The sequence below is a fragment of the Astatotilapia calliptera genome, chromosome 18 (assembly GCF_964374335.1).
Source record: "Astatotilapia calliptera chromosome 18, fAstCal68.1, whole genome shotgun sequence".
NCBI classification, from domain to species: Eukaryota; Metazoa; Chordata; class Actinopteri; order Cichliformes; family Cichlidae; genus Astatotilapia; species Astatotilapia calliptera.
In genome coordinates, this window is record NC_137439.1 from 284,174 (window position 1) to 305,882 (window position 21,709).

General features: G+C 42.9%; 1 protein-coding gene across 1 annotated transcript; it reads left to right on the plus strand.

Annotated features, from left to right (window-relative positions):
* The first annotated feature begins 11,435 nt into the window (after nucleotides 1–11,435).
* Nucleotides 11,436–21,319, plus strand: rpp40 (ribonuclease P/MRP 40 subunit). Its single transcript, XM_026150658.2, has 8 exons — nucleotides 11,436–11,607; nucleotides 16,031–16,175; nucleotides 16,533–16,601; nucleotides 18,794–18,889; nucleotides 20,309–20,431; nucleotides 20,508–20,673; nucleotides 20,755–20,889; nucleotides 20,967–21,319. Exons 1-8 carry the CDS (start codon nucleotides 11,488–11,490, stop codon nucleotides 21,163–21,165), a joined length of 1,053 nt encoding a protein of 350 aa, XP_026006443.1. The 5' UTR covers nucleotides 11,436–11,487; the 3' UTR covers nucleotides 21,166–21,319.
* Nucleotides 21,320–21,709: the final 390 nt, after the last annotated feature.

Consider the following 21,709-nt stretch of genomic DNA (forward strand, 5'->3'; position numbering starts at 1 on the left):
TATTTGGAGGCTTGTTCACCCTATGGAAAGAGAATACACCTTTTACTCTCATTCGCATAAGACATATTCCCAAATAGATTATTTTTTGATTTCTAAATCATGTGTCAATTTAGTAGTAAACTGTGACATTGGTGTGATTGCTTTAACAGATCACGCACCAGTAGAATTGCACATAAATCTAAATGTCGAAAAGAACAGAACGGGTAGGTGGAGACTAAACTCAAGCATATTGCAGGACGAAAAATTTGTATCAACCCTAAAAGAGGATATAAGATATTTTTTAGAGGTGAATGTTGGATCTACGGACAGGCTGGCTATTGTATGGGATGCTTTGAAGGCATTTATTCGTGGAAAGTGCATAGGCTATAGTTCTAAGAAAAATAGAGAAGATAAGGAAAAGATAAAAACTTTGGAGGAAAATATAAGTAAATTGGAAAAACAGTTAGCAGGAAAATTTGATGATAATAAATTTAAAGAGATTTGCCAGCTTAAATATGATCTTCATAAAATTTATAACAAAAAAGCAGAGTATGCCCTCTTTCGTCTTAAAACTAATTTCTATGAGAATGGTGAAAAGACAGGCAGGCTATTAGCCAGACAACTTAAGCAAATGGACAATCAGAATGTTATTACGGCAGTTAAAAAGGATGATAAATTAGTTACATCTTCTTCAGAGATTAACACAATTTTAAAAATATTTTATCAAGATTTATACACGTCCGATAACAAAGTAAGTATGGATCTGCTGAGTCCATACTTTGATAAAATGAAAATACCAAAAATCTCACAAGAGGGTAGGGACAAATTGGAAACTCCACTAACTGAGGTAGAAGTAAAAGAAGCTATCCGTGCAATGAAAGCTGGGAAGTCACCAGGAATAGATGGATTCCCAGCAGAATTTTACCATAAATTTATAGATTTGATATGTCCTTTTCTAACTGAAGTATTACATGAAGCCTTTGAATTTGGACGACTCCCTGCAAGTTTTAATCAGGCAGTAATATCACTAATTCCAAAAGGCGACAAGGATTTAACTGATCCAGGTAATTACAGACCAATAAGTTTAATCAATGTGGATTGCAAAATTCTATCCAAAGTTTTAGCAACAAGGTTGGAGGTTGTGATACCACAAATTATTCATCAAGATCAAGTAGGGTTTATCAAGAATAGATCTGCTTCTGATAATATGAGGAGATTACTACACCTGCTGTGGCTGAATAGAAATAACACAAATCCTGTATTGGCTATATCTTTAGATGCACAGAAAGCTTTTGATAGGGTGGAGTGGAACTTTCTGTTCACAGCCCTGGAAAAGTTTGGAATAGGTGACAATTTTTGCAGATGGATTAGAACCATGTATTCTGGTCCAGAGGCAGCTGTATTTACAAATGGGGTACTTTCTCCTTTTTTTAGTATTTCCAGATCAACACGTCAAGGATGCAATTTAAGCCCATTGCTATTTATAATATTTTTAGAGCCATTAGCTATTCAAATCAGAGAAAATGCAGAGATTAAAGGTGTATTTGGGGGAGGCAGAGAACACAAATTATTCCTGTATGCAGATGATGTGCTGATATTAAACCAAGACCCAACTAATTCTATCACAAAACTATTAGAGGTGATTAATACATACTCAATGTTTTCGGGGTACAAAATTAATTGGCATAAATCAGAGGCGATGCCAGTTTCCCAGGCTTGCAGTCATAACTTAATATCGGGCTTTAACTTTAAGTGGGTGGACAAGGGAATGAAATATCTTGGAATTGAATTGGACCCCAATATTGAGGATATTATGGCTAACAGTATGGGAAAATTATTAAACAAGATCAATAAAAACTTGGGTAAATGGAGTAAACTAAATTTGACATTGTGGGGAAAGTGAACACAGTTAAAATGGTTGTGGCACCGCTCATCAACTATTATACAGGAATGCTGCCTATGTGTATCCCGCGACGGATGTTGCAAAGCTACAATAATATAATAAAAGATTTTCTTTGGAAGGGTGGTAAACCCCGTATTAACATAAATCGACTGTCCCAATCTAAGAAAGAAGGGGGACTAGCCCTGCCCAATATAGAGTATTATAGTATCTCTTTTGAAATGGCTAGATTAGGCAAACATTGGGCAGGGAAAAATAATATAGACTGGATTTTAATAGAACAAGAGCTTGCATCTCCATTCACACCAATTGATATTTTATCACAAAAAGTGAATAATCACGGTAAGACGCAAAACCCTATTTTGAAATTTTCGAAAATGGTATGGTTGGAGGGGCATAAGAAATATAAACTTGTGCCATATGTACAGAAGTATGCCTCCTTGTGGTATAACCCTAAAATTAAAATTGGTAAGCAGACTGTTTATTGGACACAATGGCTGAGAAGAGGTATCAGAACTGTTAGTGACCTATTTGAAGGGGGTGTTTTCATGTCGTATGAGGATATTAAAAAAAAGTTTTGTTTAGAGGGTAACAGTCATTTCTGGAAGTATTTGCAAATAAGAAACTGTTTAAAAGGAGGAGTTACAATAACATGTGAAAGTAACTCGATAGAGAATTTCATGCTACTACCCCCATTTCTGTGCACAGCTGCGAAATGGTATAATATTTGCCCATGGATTAAAAACAATATAAATAAGAGCCTGAAAAAAGTATGCGAAAGGGATCTAGGGCGTACAATGGATGAAGATACATGGGATTCTATATTGTCGAACAATGGATTATACATTAGGGAAGCCAGGGGAAAATTTATTCAATACAAAATTCTTAACAGATACTATTATATTCCTTCAAGGCTGTATAGAATGGGGATTGGTAGAGATGACTTGTGTTGGAAATGCCAAAAAGCCAAAGGTACTCTGATACATGCCCTCTGGGAATGCCCGCTGGTTTTTCCAGTTTGGAACACTGTACTGAATTATTTGCAGGGGTGGACACTTTGTAACCTACCCAGATCACCTAAATTATGTTTACTAGGAGACAAAGGAGAGGTGCCGCAATTAAGTAAACACCAGTTTAGAGTGTTAAGTACCAGGGCCGTGCAGAGAGGTTTAAAGGGGCGGGTGCTCAAAGTTAAAAAGGGGCACATTGAACCATGCTGAATAACAACAACACACATTCATCAAGAATCTAATATGGGAAGGGCAGGGCTGTGTTGATCTGAGACTGTAGACATTAAAAAGTCAACAGGAGAGATGGGAGCTGATTAAACAAGTGTCATGAGATAATAACAAAATGCAAAGATTGGTGACAGCGCTTGGAACCATAAGGCAACAAAAACTGTGAGAAATAATTTAGGCTCTGCCTGTGAATCACTCTTTGCTTCTCTTCTTCCTTCCATCATTTCATATATCACTCTCCACTTGCTGTCTATCTGAGAACAAGGCACAACTTGCTATTGCAATAAACTATAATTTAATTATCCACACCTAACAACTCTTGCACTTAATCTATAATAAAATGATGACAGAAAAATGTTATAGCCCTGCCTTTAGTAGCCTCACACAGCTCCTGCTGTTTCCTCCTCATGTCCTTACCAGGCATGTCTGCACAATGTTATATCATGAGTAATAATTTAAAATAATCCATATACATAAAACACACACATGCAGGTGCACACAGTGACATTTTAGACCTTCTTCAGAATACTGTATATACTATGGGCATCCTTACATTATTATTTATTACTAGAGCTACAATAATAAAGCAATGAGGAGGGGGAAGTAATAAATATGAAATAATGTATTTATGATGATTCCATTTGTTTCATTATCCACTCTGTGCAGGGCAAAGCTTATTACATGTTTAAACTGTAGAGATACAATCATTTTACTGCTGTAAAATCCAACTTTTGTCTTATTTAAAATATAAATCTAATATAATCTGCTTCTTAATGTATGTTCTTTAAAATACAGCGTGTGTTTTTAAATATATTATAATTATAATAATGCATAATTATGTGGACATGCATATTAGATCGTTTTTCAGTGAAATATAATCCCTCCAGAAAGGCAGGAAAAGCCCGGAAACTTACTTTAAAACTAAATATGTTCTAAATACTTTAAAACTAAATATGTTCCCTGAAACGGTGACAGAGCTACAGACCCATGACAGCCTTACACAGGTAGCCAGCAGCTGTGACCAGCACTACCTGTGCAGTTAATAAAAGGACAGGTAATGTTTGTCGCGCTGTTGCACACACAGCACGCTCGTTTGTTTCAGTTCGTCAGCTGCCACAAGACAGCTTACCAACGTGTACGTAATAAGCTAATACTCCTGTGTGCTACACACTACAGTGTGCGCTGTACACCTACTTACTGGTTGTGTCGCATCAGTCTGTGTCTCTGAGTTAACTTGTGTTTCTCCTGCAGCTCCGGACCGCAAAAAATGCGCGTGCTCTTTGTGAGCTCGTTCCCGGCTCGTAACCAGCGCGTTCTGCCGTCGAGGGCGATCATTGGTTAAATGTGATCATGTGACTGATGCAAGCCAGATCCTTTTATTTAGCAAAACTGTGATTAATAGTTAAATATTATTGTTGAGGGGCACAGACAGGACTCCGCACGCACACACACATAAAAAATAAATAAATAAATAAAAAAAATTTAAAAGTTGCCTCAACAAAAGGGCACTTTGGGCACTCATCAGGAAAGGGGCGGGTGCTCAAGCCCCTCTAGCCCCCCCCCTCTGCACGTCCCTGCCCTCTAGCCCCCCCCCCCCTCTGCACGTCCCTGTGAAGTACTGCATTGGTAACATGTGCCCGTGTCATTTTGGAACACTGGAAGGACTCTCATATTCCAACGCTTAAAATGTGGAAAGACAGAATGATTGGGAATGTTGCGTGCGAAAAGATGCTGGGAAAAATACACCATGTGACGGAAGCTGCGCTGGAACAGTGGGACAATTTTTGCACCTACATGTCTACCTGACTTGGACATTTGAGCTTAATACAACATATGTTAAAACCTCACTTGTTTTGTTTTGTTTCGTTGTGTTTTTTTTTTAAATTTATTTATTTATTTTAGTTATTTATCTTGTTTGTTTTTGTTTGTTTGCTTCTTGCTTTTGGTTGTTGCATCTCTGTATTTGCTGTCATAAAATGCAAAATCTAATAAATACTTGAATTATAAAAAAAAAATAATTTGTAATTACTACAAACAGTAATAGTTTTCACAGCCTTTTTGTTAATTGATCCACGAATCAATTTTATGTAACATAAAACATCATTATAGTAATGTTTAAAATTAGGTTTTTTGTTACTGTATTTGCATTTGTGAAAATAAAATTTAGCTAAGATTAACTAACAAGTTTATTATAAAGTAAACTTCTTCTTTTTTTTGCCTTCGAAAGAAACAAAATACAACATTTTCCCATTTCACAGTAAAGTCTTTGTAGAGATGTCCAGCAATGAATCTACTGAAGTCTTTCCAAAATGTTCCAGCGTATGAACAGATCCAGAAGAGGTGCTGCACAGTCTCAGGATGGCTTCCACAAAATCCACAGCTCACATTTATGTCCCTTTTGAACTTCGTCATGTAATGATTAGCAGGATAACATTTATGCAGTATTTTAAATGAGACTTCCTTCACTTTATTCGTTACCAGATACTTGTTAGGAATTGTCCATACTCTTTTCCAGTTAATGTCACTGACAAAGGAATCCCAGTAAGAGACCACATGTGGGATAGTTAGAGATTCTGTCTGGAACAAAGCACGAATATTCTTATTACTTTTACTGTGGTTTGTTAGACAGATTCTTCCTATGTGTGAATCTAAAGGGTTGGGGAGAGAAACAGATGATATGCAAGGTTGAATACCTTTAAAAAGCATTATAATACCCGTAGGTATTGCATCAAATAATATGGCATATTCTTTGGATGTGGCTGGAAATTTATAAGTGTTTAAAAATTCTGAATAAGACATGAGCTGCCCATTAGGATTAAACAGCTGATTCACTAAAACAATCCGTTTCTCAACCCACCTAGAAAAAAATAATGATTTATTTTTATACACTATGTTCCTGTTATTCCAAATTGGACACGTATGGGGTGTAAAGTTGTGTTTATATATAAGGGACCAAGCTAATAGAACTTGTTTGTGAAACTTCGACGGTTTTCTGGAAGCTTATCTATATTACAATCACAACCTAAGACAAAACTTTGACCCCCAAACTTAGAGAAAATGTAGTGAGGAATACAATTCCAGATGGAGACCTGATTTTTAGGGATATGTTTCGCCCAATTAATCTTAAATGTATTGTTTAGAGTAGTAAAATCCAAAACATTGAGACCACCGTGTTCATAGTCATTCATCAATACACTTTTTCTGATGTAATGTGTCCCGTTTTTCCAGAGGAAGTGGTGTTCTGGGAATCCATCCTACCTGACAAATCATCCTACCCGTTGTTTCTGCGCATGCGTACAACACGAAATTGAGAGGCGAACCATCCTACCTTTGTGAATAACAGCTAGAAAAATTCTCTGACGGGTAAAATTAAGTGCCAAACCATGCTACCTTTGTGAATGTTACCTACAAGCATACTTTATCGGGTAAAATGAAGTGGCAAACCATCCTGGCTTCATGAATATGGGCTACAATCATACTCTGAAGGGTAACGTTGAGAGGCACTCCATCATACCTACTTAAATTCGTGCTGGAATTGCTCTGTGACAGTAGAAATGTGCATAAACTACTTACGGTAGGACGTTTTGCCAAAGTAGGATGGTTTGTCATCCTTGAGGCCACTGCTGTTGGGATTTGGCGCTGTATAAATAAAATTGAATTGAAAATTGAATTGAATAGTGAGAACAGCCAGCGGGGAGAAAGATTGTTTTCAGTCGTGGATCTCACAGATCTGGAGGTGTGGCGATTTGTTTTAATAAGTTCCCAGGCGAGATCATAACTTACAAAGCTGATAGAGAGGGCCATTGGTTGACTGTAGTTTTGAAGTGCAAAGGTATATTTCTAATTGTCATGAATCTTTACGGACATAATAACGAGGGTCAAAATAAAAGTCTATTGGAAAATCTAACAGAAGTTATTTCAGAGTTTAAAGTTATGTACCCCACAGATTACATCCTAGTAGGAGGAGACTGGAACATGACACCAGATGAGTGGATGGACAGATGGCCTCCTCGCTTAGGAAGGAGGCAACAGAATAACATTATTGAGAACGTCTCTAGTGATAATAATTTTACAGACATTTGGAGAAGTTTGAATCCTGGAGTTAAGAGTTATTCATGGTTTAAACCTAATGGAGGAAGCAGGTCAAGAATTGATTATTGGTTAGTGAGCGATTAAATTTTGAGGTGTACTTCACAATCTAAAATCTCCAAAGCACCAACAAGGATGAGACGTAGTAGCAGGGGATATTGGAAATTTAATGCCAGCCTTTTAAATAAGGACGAGTATTGTGATAAAATTAGACATACAATTACAGATATAAAAAATGATGACTCAGTAGTGGGTAATATACAGAAATGGGAATTTGTTAAATTCAAAATCAGAGAATTCACTATAAAATTCTGCAAAGAACTGAACAGGGAAAACGGGAATATGAAAGTAATTTACTTCGTGAAATAACTCAGTGCTGTAGTACAGAAAAACTAAACATGTAAGAGAAGAATAAATTGATGGAGTTACAAACTAAATTAGACGATCTTTATGGTAAATGGCCTGTATTTATATAGCGCTTTACTCGTCCCTAAGGATCCCAAAGCGCTTCACATATCCAGTCATCCACCCATTCACACACACATCCACACACTGGTGATGGCAGCTACATTGTAGCCACAGCCACCCTGGGGCGCACTGACAGAGGCGAGTCTGCCGGACACTGGCGCCACCGGGCCCTCTGACCACCACCAGTAGGCAACGGGTGAAGTGTCTCGCCCAAGGACACAACGACCGAGACTGTCCAAGCTGGGGCTCGAACCGGCAACCTTCCGATTACAAGACGAACTCCCAACTCTTGAGCCACGATCGCCTTACCTAGAGAAAGCCCAGGGTGCCTTTATAAGATCAGAGCCAAATGGATTGAGGCAGGTGAAAAGAACTCATCATATTTTAGTAAGCTGGAAAAGTGTAGACAGCAGAGAAATCTAATCTCAAGCTTGTTGATAAATGGGACTGAATGTAAAGATTTCAGAAAGATTGAAAAGGAAGTCTTCACTTTTTATTCCAAATTGTACTCCTCAGAATATTCAGCAGCTGATTCTGATAGTTTCTTTGATAAGATTCATGATCTCATCCCATGTATTGACAAGCCGTTCAAAGATCTGTGTGATTCAGAGCTTAAAATTGAGGAACTGGATTTGGTGGTCATGAAAATGGCATTAAACAAGTCCCCAGGGACAGATGGACTCACTACTAATTCTTATCATTTCTTCTGGAAGGACCTAAGAACTTTATTGTTTGATGCATTAAAGGAATCGATAGAGAAGAAAGAACTGATGCCGAGCATGAAACAAGGGTTGATAACCCTGATCCCTAAATCGGGCAAGGATAAAAGAATTTTAGACAATTTAAGACCCATCACCTTACTAAACACTGACTATAAGATCCTGTCTGCAGCTGGAGCCGAGAGGCTAAAGAAAGGCATCTCAAACATTATCAGTGAAACACAATCAGGTTTTTTGAAAGGAAGACTAATTCATAACAATATTAGGCTGGTTTTGGATCTCCTTGAGTACAGTGAAATAATCCAAGAGAGAGGATACATCCTGTTCTTGGATTTTTACAAAGCATTTGACTCAGTTGAACATCCGTTCATATTAAAAACTCTGCAGTCTTTTGGTTTTGAAGAGGAATTTATAATGTTATAGAGATGCTATATAATGACATTAACAGCTCTGTTTTGCTAGAACATGGTACATGTTCAAGGTTTGAGGTTAATAGAGGGATAAGGCAGGGATGTAGCAGCTCACCACTTCTGTTCATCATGGTTGCTGAGCTGTTGTCTATTTTGATTAAAAACAGTCACATTGAGGGGTTAACTGTGATGGGTGAACAGATAATAATCAGTCAGCTGGCAGATGATACCACCCTGTTTCTAAGAAATGAGGACCAGATTCCTTCAGCCTTACAGGCGATCAACCACTTCTCCAAAGCTTCTGGCCTACAGCTGAATATTAATAAATGTGAGATACTAGCTCTGCATGAGTGTCCCCTGCAAGCAATAAATAATATACAGATAAAAAAAGAGGTGAAGTATCTGGGGATAAGACATCAACAGAAAATAAGAATATCTGTGCCAATACAGAAAAGTGTAAGTCTATTTTAAACAGGTGGCTGCAGAGGGACATAAGTCTGTTTGGGAGAATTTTGCTAACCAAAATGGACAGTCTGTCCAGACTCATCTATCCAGCCTTTTCTCTGCCCACATCTCCAAAACTAATTCAAGCTATAAATAATCTTAATTTTAGGTTCATATGGAGGAACAAATGTCATTATATAAAGAAAAATGATATGATTAAGAATTATGAAGAGGGTGGGGCTAATGCCATTGACTTTGATGTTATGAATGGTGTACTAAAATTGAAATGGTTAAGATCTTTCATTAGGAACAAAAATTCCTTTTGGAACATTATTCCCAGTGTGATTTTTGGCAAAATGGGTGGAATAGACTTTTTGTTACGTTGTGACCTTGATTGCAGTTCGTTACCTGTTAAACTCTCAGCTTTCCATCAGCAGGTCCTTCTCGACTGGACATTAATCTATAAACATAACTTTACTCCTCACAACACCCCTATATGGAACAACAGGTATATCCGTTTGTGTAGGAAATCTGTGTACGTGGATGAATTCCTTTAATTTTAAATATGTTTATATTGTCTATTCTGTGCCACCGTGCACGGTGGCACGGTGGTTAGCACTGTTGCCGCACAACAAGAAGGTCCTGAGTTCAATTCCACCATCAGGCCGGGGTCTTTCTGTGTGGAGTTTGCATGTTCTCCCCGTGTTTGCGTGGGTTCTCTCCGGGTACTCCGGCTTCCTCCCACCGTCCAAAGACATGCAGCTTGTGGGGATAGGTTAATTGGATAATCCAAATTGCCACTAGGTGTGAATGTGCGAGTGAATGTGAGTGTGAATGCTTGTCTGTCCCTGTGTGTTAGCCCTGCGACAGACTGGCGACCTGTCCAGGGTGTACCCCGCCTCTCGCCCTATGACAGCTGGGATAGGCTCCAGCGCCCCCCGCGACCCTGAAAAGGATAAGCGGAAGCGAATGCATGGATGTCTATTCTGTAAAATAGTGAGATGTCTATTCTTATTAATGTAGAGAATTCACCTGCTTGCTGCTACTACTGCACATTCACCCAATGTATATACTATACCTTGAACCTTGAATGAAGATCTAAAGGGATTTGGGCTGTAGCTCATTTTATGGATGAGAATGGGGTCTTATTAAAACATGAGACGTTTTGTGACAAATTTGATGTAAGATGTACTGCTAAGAGATATAAATCCCTGATGAAAGCCATCCCAGTCCCTTTGAGATCAAAGATAAAAGAAGATATTGTGCACTCTAAAATTTCTCCTTGACTGAGGCAGCTCTGCATAGCTGGAGTTGAATTTGGTGACAGCAGGTTTACAAACAAGGTGATCAGGAATATTTTGATAAATGAAGTTTGCCCTAATCCAGTTAAAAGAAATTATATTCATAAAGAATTTGAGACCATGGAGGTTAAGGCGATAAGAAAAAAGTATATCTCACTTCCTCTTTCCCCTAAAGTTAAAGAGATTCACTTTAAAATCATTAATGAGGTTTATCCAACCAATGAATTCTTAAGACAGAAATTTAAGTTAGACGTGAACGCCTGCGCATTTTGTGAAGATGATGTTGAAAGTCTGGATCACTTGTTTTTCTACTGTGAATCAGTGCACTTCTGGACTGACATGTGGAGCTGGCTACAGTCCAGGAGAATTCAGTTACCACATTTGACGGTGACGGTAATAAAATCTGGAATACTTGCTGAGAATGCAGATTTTGACTTGATGATTAGGACGGTTTTGTTACTGGGAAAAAAATTTATTCACAAATGCAGATACTTTGAAGCTAAACCATGTATAAACAGATGGCTGAGAAACTTGTGAATAACAAGAAAGCTCATAAACGTGTTGTATTATTTAATAAGTTTAATCCATGTTCAAAAGAAGCCTCCCTATTTAATGATCATGATTGCCCTTTTTTGTTCATATTATTTGTGCCTTTGGTTTCCTTCAATGACTGTTCTTTCGTTTTTTGTCAACTCTTTTTGGCTTTGTGTTTATTGTTTTCTTTTCTCGTTGTAGCGCTCAGCCGAGGATATTTGAATTAATAATGGTGCCTTGTATGTTATACTGTTGTTTATAAATAAAGTTCATTAAAAAAAAAAGTCTGAACACCGGAATATCCTCCAAAATAAAATCAACGAACATTTCCGGTTCGCTACCGGAAACTTCTAAGCTGAAAAGCCGCGGCCGGAAACACGTGCAGTTAACTCGCAGCCGAAGAAAATGACGTCCTCGGAGCTGGACCGGACTCCGCGGACTCTGTTGGTCTCGGAGAGCTCCAGCTTCTTGGACCCGAAGAACCGGATCAGCGCGCAGGTGCAGCAGTTGCACTTCAACCACCAGGTGACGCTCTCACCATTCACCTCTGACCTTTCACCTCCGAGCCGTTAGCTTCACAGCGGTGGGCTCGCGGACGGCTTCATGTTCATTTGATGGAGTGCAAGGAGAGCAGTCACGGGTAGAGCAGGGCTCAGAGTGTGTGTGTGTGTGTGTGTAGCAGGGCTCAGTGTGTGTGTGTGTGTGTGTGTGTGTGTGTGTGTGTGTGTGTGTGTGTAGCAGGGCTCAGAGTGTGTGTGTGTGTGTGTGTGTGTGTGTGTGTGTGTGTGTGTGTGTGTAGCAGGGCTCAGTGTGTGTGTGTGTGTGTGTGTGTGTGTGTGTGTAGCAGGGCTCAGTGTGTGTGTGTGTGTGTGTGTGTGTGTGTGTGTGTAGCAGGGCTCAGTGTGTGTGTGTGTGTGTGTGTGTGTGTGTGTGTAGCAGGGCTCAGTGTGTGTGTGTGTGTGTGTGTGTGTGTGTGTGTGTGTGTGTAGCAGGGCTCAGTGTGTGTGTGTGTGTGTAGCAGGGCTCAGTGTGTGTGTGTGTGTGTGTGTGTGTGTGTGTGTGTGTGTGTGTAGCAGGGCTCAGTGTGTGTGTGTGTGTGTGTGTGTGTGTAGCAGGGCTCAGTGTGTGTGTGTGTGTGTGTGTGTGTGTGTGTGTGTGTGTGTAGCAGGGCTCAGTGTGTGTGTGTGTGTGTGTGTGTGTGTGTGTGTGTGTGTGTAGCAGGGCTCAGTGTGTGTGTGTGTGTGTGTGTGTGTGTGTGTGTGTGTGTGTAGCAGGGCTCAGTGTGTGTGTGTGTGTGTGTGTGTGTGTGTGTAGCAGGGCTCAGTGTGTGTGTGTGTGTGTGTGTGTGTGTGTGTGTGTGTGTGTGTGTGTAGCAGGGCTCAGTGTGTGTGTGTGTGTGTGTGTGTGTGTGTGTGTGTGTGTGTGTAGCAGGGCTCAGTGTGTGTGTGTGTGTGTGTGTAGCAGGGCTCAGTGTGTGTGTGTGTGTGTGTGTGTGTGTGTGTGTGTGTGTGTGTGTAGCAGGGCTCAGTGTGTGTGTGTGTGTGTGTGTGTGTGTAGCAGGGCTCAGTGTGTGTGTGTGTGTGTGTGTGTGTGTGTGTAGCAGGGCTCAGTGTGTGTGTGTGTGTGTGTGTGTGTGTGTGTGTGTGTGTGTGTGTAGCAGGGCTCAGTGTGTGTGTGTGTGTGTAGCAGGGCTCAGTGTGTGTGTGTGTGTGTGTGTGTGTGTGTGTGTGTGTGTAGCAGGGCTCAGTGTGTGTGTGTGTGTGTGTGTGTGTGTGTGTGTGTGTGTGTAGCAGGGCTCAGTGTGTGTGTGTGTGTGTGTGTGTGTGTGTGTAGCAGGGCTCAGTGTGTGTGTGTGTGTGTGTGTAGCAGGGCTCAGTGTGTGTGTGTGTGTGTGTGTGTGTGTAGCAGGGCTCAGTGTGTGTGTGTGTGTGTGTGTGTGTGTGTGTGTGTGTGTAGCAGGGCTCAGTGTGTGTGTGTGTGTGTGTGTGTGTGTGTGTAGCAGGGCTCAGTGTGTGTGTGTGTGTGTGTGTGTGTGTGTGTGTGTGTGTGTGTAGCAGGGCTCAGTGTGTGTGTGTGTGTGTGTGTGTGTGTGTGTGTGTGTGTAGCAGGGCTCAGTGTGTGTGTGTGTGTGTGTGTGTGTGTGTGTGTGTGTGTGTGTGTGTGTGTAGCAGGGCTCAGTGTGTGTGTGTGTGTGTGTGTGTGTAGCAGGGCTCAGTGTGTGTGTGTGTGTGTGTGTGTGTGTGTGTGTGTGTGTAGCAGGGCTCAGTGTGTGTGTGTGTGTGTGTGTGTGTGTGTGTGTGTGTGTGTGTAGCAGGGCTCAGTGTGTGTGTGTGTGTGTGTGTGTGTAGCAGGGCTCAGTGTGTGTGTGTGTGTGTGTGTGTGTGTGTGTGTGTGTGTAGCAGGGCTCAGTGTGTGTGTGTGTGTGTGTGTGTGTGTAGCAGGGCTCAGTGTGTGTGTGTGTGTGTGTGTGTGTGTGTGTGTGTAGCAGGGCTCAGTGTGTGTGTGTGTGTGTGTGTGTAGCAGGGCTCAGTGTGTGTGTGTGTGTGTGTGTGTAGCAGGGCTCAGTGTGTGTGTGTGTGTGTGTGTGTGTGTGTGTGTGTGTAGCAGGGCTCAGTGTGTGTGTGTGTGTGTGTGTGTGTGTGTGTGTGTGTGTGTGTGTGTGTAGCAGGGCTCAGTGTGTGTGTGTGTGTGTGTGTGTGTGTGTGTGTGTGTGTGTGTGTGGCAGGCCTCAGTGTACGGGTGGAGTGGTCCTGTGTGTGTGTGTGTGTGTGTGTGTGTGGTATCTTTTAGGTTTTATCTGATACCGGTGCCAAACCGGTACTTTTGAAACGGTGCTTAAACGGTGCTTGAACGTCCTGGGAAAGGTCAAATGATTTGTATCCGTCACTAAAGCTGTTTCTGTGCTGTGAGGAGCTCTGAAACAGAAACTGATTTTTGAGTGGAGACTATGGATCTGCAGTCCTGACCTCAACCCCACCCAGCACCTGTGGGAGCAGCTCGGGTGGTCTGTGAGCACACTGAGAGGGAGAGAGCTGTGCAGGAAGTCCGAGGGGATGAATGAGGATGTTTGAAGCGTACTTTGGATCTTCTTTGGCTGCTGGTTCAGTCAGTTTAGCTCAGCGTGAGGAAACCTGCAGAATCTGTGAACGATCCACGCTCTGTGTTTACGTCTTTGTGTGGAATGCGTGTACCTGCTGTTTGCTGGTGTTGAAGTAGTTTTGTGAGCTTTAAGCTGAGAATCAAAATACATTTAAAACTGATTCAATGAGTCGATGTCACAATAATCAAACTAAACCAATTAACCAACCTGCTTCCTGGAGTACCCCTGCGTACAGCATCACTTACCATGGTTGATAGGTTTGTAGCATAAACCTATTTGCAGGAACGTTCAAGACAATCCTACTACACAGCAAAGCAAGACACGAGTAGGCAAAGTTCTTCGTGTTACTCATGCATGAGGGAGAGAACCACGACAAATGCTTCGCTTGACCCCAGTCGCTCTCGTCCTCTACCTCGTAACACAAAGAGTACCATACGAACCCTCGCGGACCCTGAGGTCCTCTGGTGCTGGCGTTTTGATTGTCCCTAAAGTCAGGACACATACTCACGGAGAGGCAGCGTTTCAGTGGTATGGTCCTCGTCTGTGGAACAGCCTGCCGGAGGAGCTCAGGGCCGCAGAGAACGTACATGTTTTTAAGAACAGGCTCAAGACCCACCTTTTTAATTTAGCTTTTACTTAGCGTTTATTTATTTTATGCTTATTTATTCTATCCTGTTATTCTATTATTAATTTAGGCTTTACCTAATATTTCTTGATTTTATTCTTATCCATTTTTTAATCTTCTTACTCTATTTATATTTATATTATATCCCGTTCTTATTTATTTTATCGTTTTACCCTGTATATATCGTATTGTGTCATATCTCGAGTGTTTCCTCAGAGGGCGCTCTCTGCACCGGGGCTGTGATCGACTGGCTGCTGGGTCTCTGGGGGTCCTCTCAGCCTGGTTGGGGGGCTCCTTGGCTTCCCTCCTGCTGTGTGCCCAGCCTGGAGGCTGCAGTCTGTGACCGGCTCCCGGTGCAGACGGCTCCCTGTTATAGTGTTTCCTCACTTGGCTCATGCGACCCCAGCCCAATTTTTACTCTTTAAGTGTGCGCGTGTGTGTGTGTGTGTGTGTGTGTGTGTGTGTGTGTGTGTGTGTGTGTGTGTGTGTGTGTGGGTGTGGGTGGTATGTGTGTATTCACATCATTTATGTTAATGAGAGTGTGGGGAGTGAGTTGGAGGGTGGGGTGGGCTGCTTTTAACTATGTAAAGCACTCTGTGCTACATTTTTTGTATGAAAAGTGCTTTATAAATAAAGACTGATTGATTGATTGATTGATTGATTGATTGATTGATTGTGTGTGCGCGTGTGTGTCAGAGTGTGACCCCATAAACGACTTCCCTAAACCTGCTGGTCTGGAAGTCCAGCAGTTCATCTAAACAAAAGGCACTTCGCCTAAAACAGACATAGATGTGTTTGCTACACCATATATCAACGAGAGAAGATACGACCTCTTCCCATGACCCCAGGATGTGAGTGTGAATGCCAGAACACGCACACAAAGTCTTTGCAGACTCCTGAGGATCAAACCTCTACCAACATGACGTTGATTATAAAACTAAGCATGTATGATTAGATATTTCTAAGCATAATTGACAATCCAATAATATAAACCTGACAATGGTGATAAACCCCAGGTAGCAGTAAGTGAAGCATCTTCAGAGTACAGAAACCCGGCTGACTCTGAGGTCACCTGAGGTCAGGGCTGGGTGAGGAAACATGTTTCAATCCAACCGTGTGTGCCTGACACTGCGCTGCTACACTCATCGTTTCTGCTTTGAGTACAAAAAATCTGAATGAATTGAAATATTTGATTTTAACCATCAGCTGTTTCAACTGTGCAGGTGTCTGTGCTGCTTCCTGAGTGTAGCTCCGCCCCCTCTCACCTGGACTCCGTGTTGAACAACTTCAGCAGCTTCTACCTGATCAGGAAGCTGCCGGTGTACGAGCTGTTGGACCGACACTTCCTGGAGACGGCCGTGTACCACGGTAACACACCTGTGCGCACCTGAGCTCCATTCCAGGAAGAGAGTTTGAAAAGAAGCCTCTAAGGTTCCCAAACAGCTGATCAGAGTCAGTTCTGTAATTTTGCCATGGCAACGGGTGAATAAAGAGCACAGGCTCCATGTTAATCCAGAGGAGCAGAAATATGAATCACGTCATCGTCACCAAGTTATTGTGACGTCCGTCTCTGAGTTTCAGCTCTGAACTCTAATTTATATCTACCCATAGCAACAGACTCGCATACACAGGCCCTCACCTGTCCACGCCCTCACCTGTCCACGCCCTCACCTGTCCACGCCCTCACCTGTCCACGCCCTCACTGCGTGACTGTCTGTATTTCAGGTGCCGTGTTCGGTCTGTCCTACAGGACTCGCATCGATGAAGATACCTGCGTCGCACTGATGCCAAACGGTAACGTTTCTTTTTTTGTAAACCAACCTTTATTTCCAACACTCCCATTAACAGTGAACGTCATCGTCACGGGGCGAAACGGTAAACTGAGACAGTGGGCGCGCTCACGCGGACACATGCTCCTCGTTCAGAGGCGTCGCAGAAATGGTTCCTCCAGGAAAACGACAAACTTCGTCTTTACATTCGTAAATGTCTGTCTGCGAAGGCGGAGCGTTACAGGAAGTGACATCAGACCGAAGCGGCAGGTTTTTCACATCTTTGTGGCGACAGGAAGATCCAGAGGAGAACCTGAGCAGAGCTGGAACAAAGTGTTTTCGAGCGTGGAGGCGGGATGCTGTGGCGTTTTTAAATCACACGGTGTCTGTCAGCCATGTGATGTCATAACATAAAGATTTGAAATCACTGATTGGCTTGTTGGATCTGTGCGTATCGCTACGGTTACAACAGCTGTACTACAAGAAGCTGCTGAAGAAAGCTGCAGAGTCGTCAGGGAGCAGGATGAACTTCCAAACAGGATTGCTCCGCCCACCTCTGTAACGGTTCAGAAGAACAGATGTTTGATGAAAGACCCCCCTCCTCTCAGCCGCGGAGATCTGCAGGAGATTGTAGTTGATCCTGATTTGACGAGAACCTCTGACCTTCTGGACTCCATGATATGTGACAGAACTGCTCACAGGAATGCTGCGTGCTGATTGGCCAGTGAAAGATCTCGCTGGTGAGATGAAGATGGAGTCTCATCTGCCCGCTGACTGATGCAGGTTTCAGGTTTCCCTGATGGCGGCAGATTGGTCGCTTGGCAGGTGGTGCGGTTCGTGTTCGGGTTTGTGGAGGGCGGTGTGCAGGAGAGGCGGAGTGCGCCACCGTCTTTGATGGGTTTGTTCCTCGTTGGGTGATAAAGCCCTCCCACACCGCCCTGTTAGCAGAGACGTAGCTGCACGCTGCGAGGCGGGCCGAGCACACCAATCATCCAGCACTGTACGATGGTTTAACGCTTTCTCACACATGTTACTCCATCATAAACAGTTTCTTACTGAAGCACAACCAGGAGTCCAGGCATCCATCAGCACCTCCACCTTCAGCCGCCGTCACCGTTTGCTGTACTCCCTCCTGTTGTGGAGGAGCCGCTCAGTGAGCCGACGATTGAACTGCAGCTCTCCAAAGTTCTGTCGTTCTCCTGGTCTTTGGTCATTTTCAGACAAAGACCAGATATAAGAGTGTTCTGACTCCGCCTCCTCACTGGCTCGAGAGCTGTCATTGGTCACCTGTCGCCGTCACCTGCTGCCATTTTCCTGAGTAATTAGCGTGACTGCTGATTTAGAGCCAGGGCGCCGTCCTCTAACATCCTGGTGATGTAATCGGTGATGCAATGACAACATGGCAGCGAGCAAAACAAAAATGGATTACATTTTAATGAGCCGCCATCTTTAATCTGGCCTTTCCTCCGACTCAATGACAACACGTTGCTTTTTCTGTAACCTGTGACCTCGGCAGGTGCCTGACTCCGCCTTTTAAAGGAAGTTGCTGTATTGTTCTGTTAGTGCGTACCGCCATAAAGCCGTTGTTCTGACAAAACGTCCTACTTTGGCAAAACGTCCTACCGTAAGTAGTTTATGCACATTTCTGCTGTCACACAGTAATTCCAGCACAAATGTAAGTAGGTATGACGGTTTGCCACTTAACTTTGCCCATCAGAGTATGCTTGTAGCTCACATTCATAAAGGTAGCATGGTTTTACACGTATTTATACCCGTCAGAGTATGTTTCTAGCTCTTATTAACAAAGGTAAGATGGTTCGCCACTGAATTATAGCTGTTAAAGTATGCTTGTACATCACATTCACAAAGGTAGGACGGTTTGGCACATAATTTTACCCATCAGAGTATGTTTGTAGCTTGTATTCACAAAGGTAGGACGGTTCGCCACTGAATTTCGTGTTGAGCATTGCGTAGAAACAACAGGTAGGATGGTTTGTCAGGTAGGATGGATTCCCAGAACACCGTGACCACAGAATCGCAGTGTGGCGGTCTAAAGGGAGCGACAGGTGTGACTCGATCAGTAACCTGTAAATGGTAATCCAATTACTGACTGATGGTAATCAGCTCAGCATGTTTTAGTTGACACAGAAAACTGTCTGCTGCAGGGATGTGACATCACTTCCTGTTTCCTGCTTAAAGTATGCCGTGTGTCTGCAGGTCACCTGACCCTCTCTCTGGATAAAGACTCGTTTGAGATTTTGGGCTTCGAGGGGAAACCGTCCAGATTCAAGCACAGAACTGCCACCAGATTCGGTCTGTCCTCTTCCCGTTTGTAGTCTCATTACTCTGAAACGATATTGTAATCGGATTACATTACATATTAGGGCTGCTCGATTATGGCAAAAATGATAATCACGATTATTTTCACTGTAATTGAGATCTCGATTATTTGACGATATTTATTTAACCCTTAAGACCTACTATAGAACCAAGTCCGCCAGAGCTTATATTATTTTTTTTACATGTTGTAGTGCCATTGGTGGGAGCATTTCAATTTGCTATACAACTGTTACAGCCCATATTTTAATAATATGTCTGCATTAAGTCCATAGTAACTACATTAATTGCAAAAAAGTGCAATAAACTACAAAAAAATTGAAAATCGTTTTTGGTTTTTTTCTACTTGGAGAAATTTAAGAGGTTTATCCCTCAAAACTTTAAATACAAAAAAGTTGCAAAAAATAGTTTACAACAACAGGAAATTTATTTTGAGTGTCTTCATAGTTTTATTTTGGAGATACATTAATTTTTATATACTGCAGGAAAAACAAAAAAACAATCCTATGATGCAAATTTGCAAAGAAAACAGCAGGTGCATCAAAATAAACTATTTCCAGCTGTGCAATTCGAGTTCTAAGCATCCCAGCAACTATTCAGAAAAGTCAAACATGACTTATAAAAACACCAGTATAGGCTTTTAAGGCCTACGAGTAAAAAAACTACAATTTCCGCGAAAATGACGTCACTTCCGGTTTCGGCCAGGAAATGGCGGACATGCGACAGTTCGCGCTGACGTCTGTTTCACTGTGGGAAGTGTTACGAACAGCTGATGGATCGGCAAAGCGTGTTTCTGGAATATTATGTTTTTGTTCCTGCAAGAGCTTTTTATGCAGTTTTTGCAAAGCTTTATGTGGAAGGAAACCGTGACTGAGGACAAGCTGATGGCATCAGATGTAAGTACAACTCCTCCGGTTTCATATGCAAAACAAATTATTGCGCTAGCTTACACGGTTCAGGTTCTACAGGGATTTAAAAATAGTTACACAAAACGGAGCGTGCTGCTCTGACCGGCTTTAAAGGGTTAACAATGACTTTAAAAAATAATATAAAATAGTGTGCAACACCACTGAAGTTTTTTTTACCTCTCTTTTCCAAATAACTTCTGCTTAGCTTTCCGAGCTTCCCTCGGGTCCTCTTAATCAGCGGTCTCCAACCTTTTTTGCGCCACGGACGGTTTATGCCCGACAATATTTTCACGGACCGGCCTTTAAGGTGTCGCGGATAAATGAGGGAGGGGCTAATAATCGGCTCCGTCATTTTTAATGATCGTTGAAAGCCCAGATCGTAATCGTGATTAAAATTCGATTAATTGAGCAGCCCTATTACATATTATTGATTAGCATATAATTTCATTACTGCTCACCTGTAATCTGATTACTCTGTCTGCTGCAGTGGTATCTGTGGATCTAACTGACAGCAGCATGGCTCCTGGTAGGCGGAGCTACCTGAGGCTCCTCACAGGTCTTAAGTCCCGCCTTCAGCTGCAGACAGACTTCCTGTTATCACATCATCCAGGTGAGTGACCTCATCACCAAGGTTAGCCTGCCGTGTGTTTCCCACAATACTCTGCTCACAGTTCTGTGTTCTTCAGGGGGCGGGGCCTCTCTTCAGCCCCTCCTGTCTCGATGTGATTGGTCGCAGCACAGACCGGAGGTCAACTGCAGCGTTTTGACGGACCTCTCCTGCCCCGCCCCCCGGTCATGTGACCCTCACAGTTTCCTGGAGTGGCTAGGAGCCGTTGACGCTGGCATCAGCTGGTGAGACCTCCTGATGGGCTATGACATCATCGCTGCTGTGTCACGTTTTCAATGTTGACAGTTCTTCTTCTGTGGTGTCAGCGAGAACTCGTCCAGCAGCTTCCTGTCGTCGTTTGTCTGTCCCGAACCGAACACGATACATCGCCACGCTCTGAGCGTGTCCGTGAGCGGGATGCTGCTGCCACACGACATCCACCGTCTGCTGCAGGAGCTTAGGTGATCACCTGTCAGACTCTGTGACCTCTGCCCTCTGTCAGACTGTTCTGACTCACCTGTGCTCACCTGTCCCACAGACGTTACGTGGAGCAGCCTCGGCTGGCGTCCTGGGTGTCCATGACGGTTCGCGGGTTTGCTGACAGTCCGGTATCCTGGAGCAACCACGAGCACGGCTTCCTGAGGGGCGGAGAGAACTTCTACACGCTGATGATGTTCCACGACCACACCTACCAGCTCCACCTCGCCACGGGAGCACATGACGTCTGCCCGCCCTGACGCACCTGCGTACCTGTGCGCGGGCAGAATTTACTCTGATTGGTTTCGTTGTAGAAACGTTTTGATTAAATAAGCTGAGCTGAGGCCACGCCCACTCTGAGACCCTGAGAAACGTGTCGATAAAATGTGCTTGAATAAAGTCAGTCTGATGTCATTGTGTCTGGGGGGTTTCTGATTAGTCTTTGGCGACAGGTTATTGACCACTTCCTGTGTAGCTGACAACGCATCACAACTGAACAATGCACCACAAAAGTAAGAAAGAAGTTCGCCATGACAACGGCTGTGTAGCAAGGAACAGCGAGAGACTCGGACAATATTCGCAGAGGATGACGAGAGAATGGAAAACAGCTGGGAACGCCGCTTACCCTCAGAGTAATGAGAGGAAAGCGCAACTGAACGTGAAACATACGAGACAGACTGAGAATAAAACGGGGACGTGGCTGAGGACACAGGATAACAGAACACGGAGACAGATGGCGAGGACAGTAGGAGCTCCAAATAACAGTCACAATACAAAACTACTAACGCAGAATCAGAACATGAG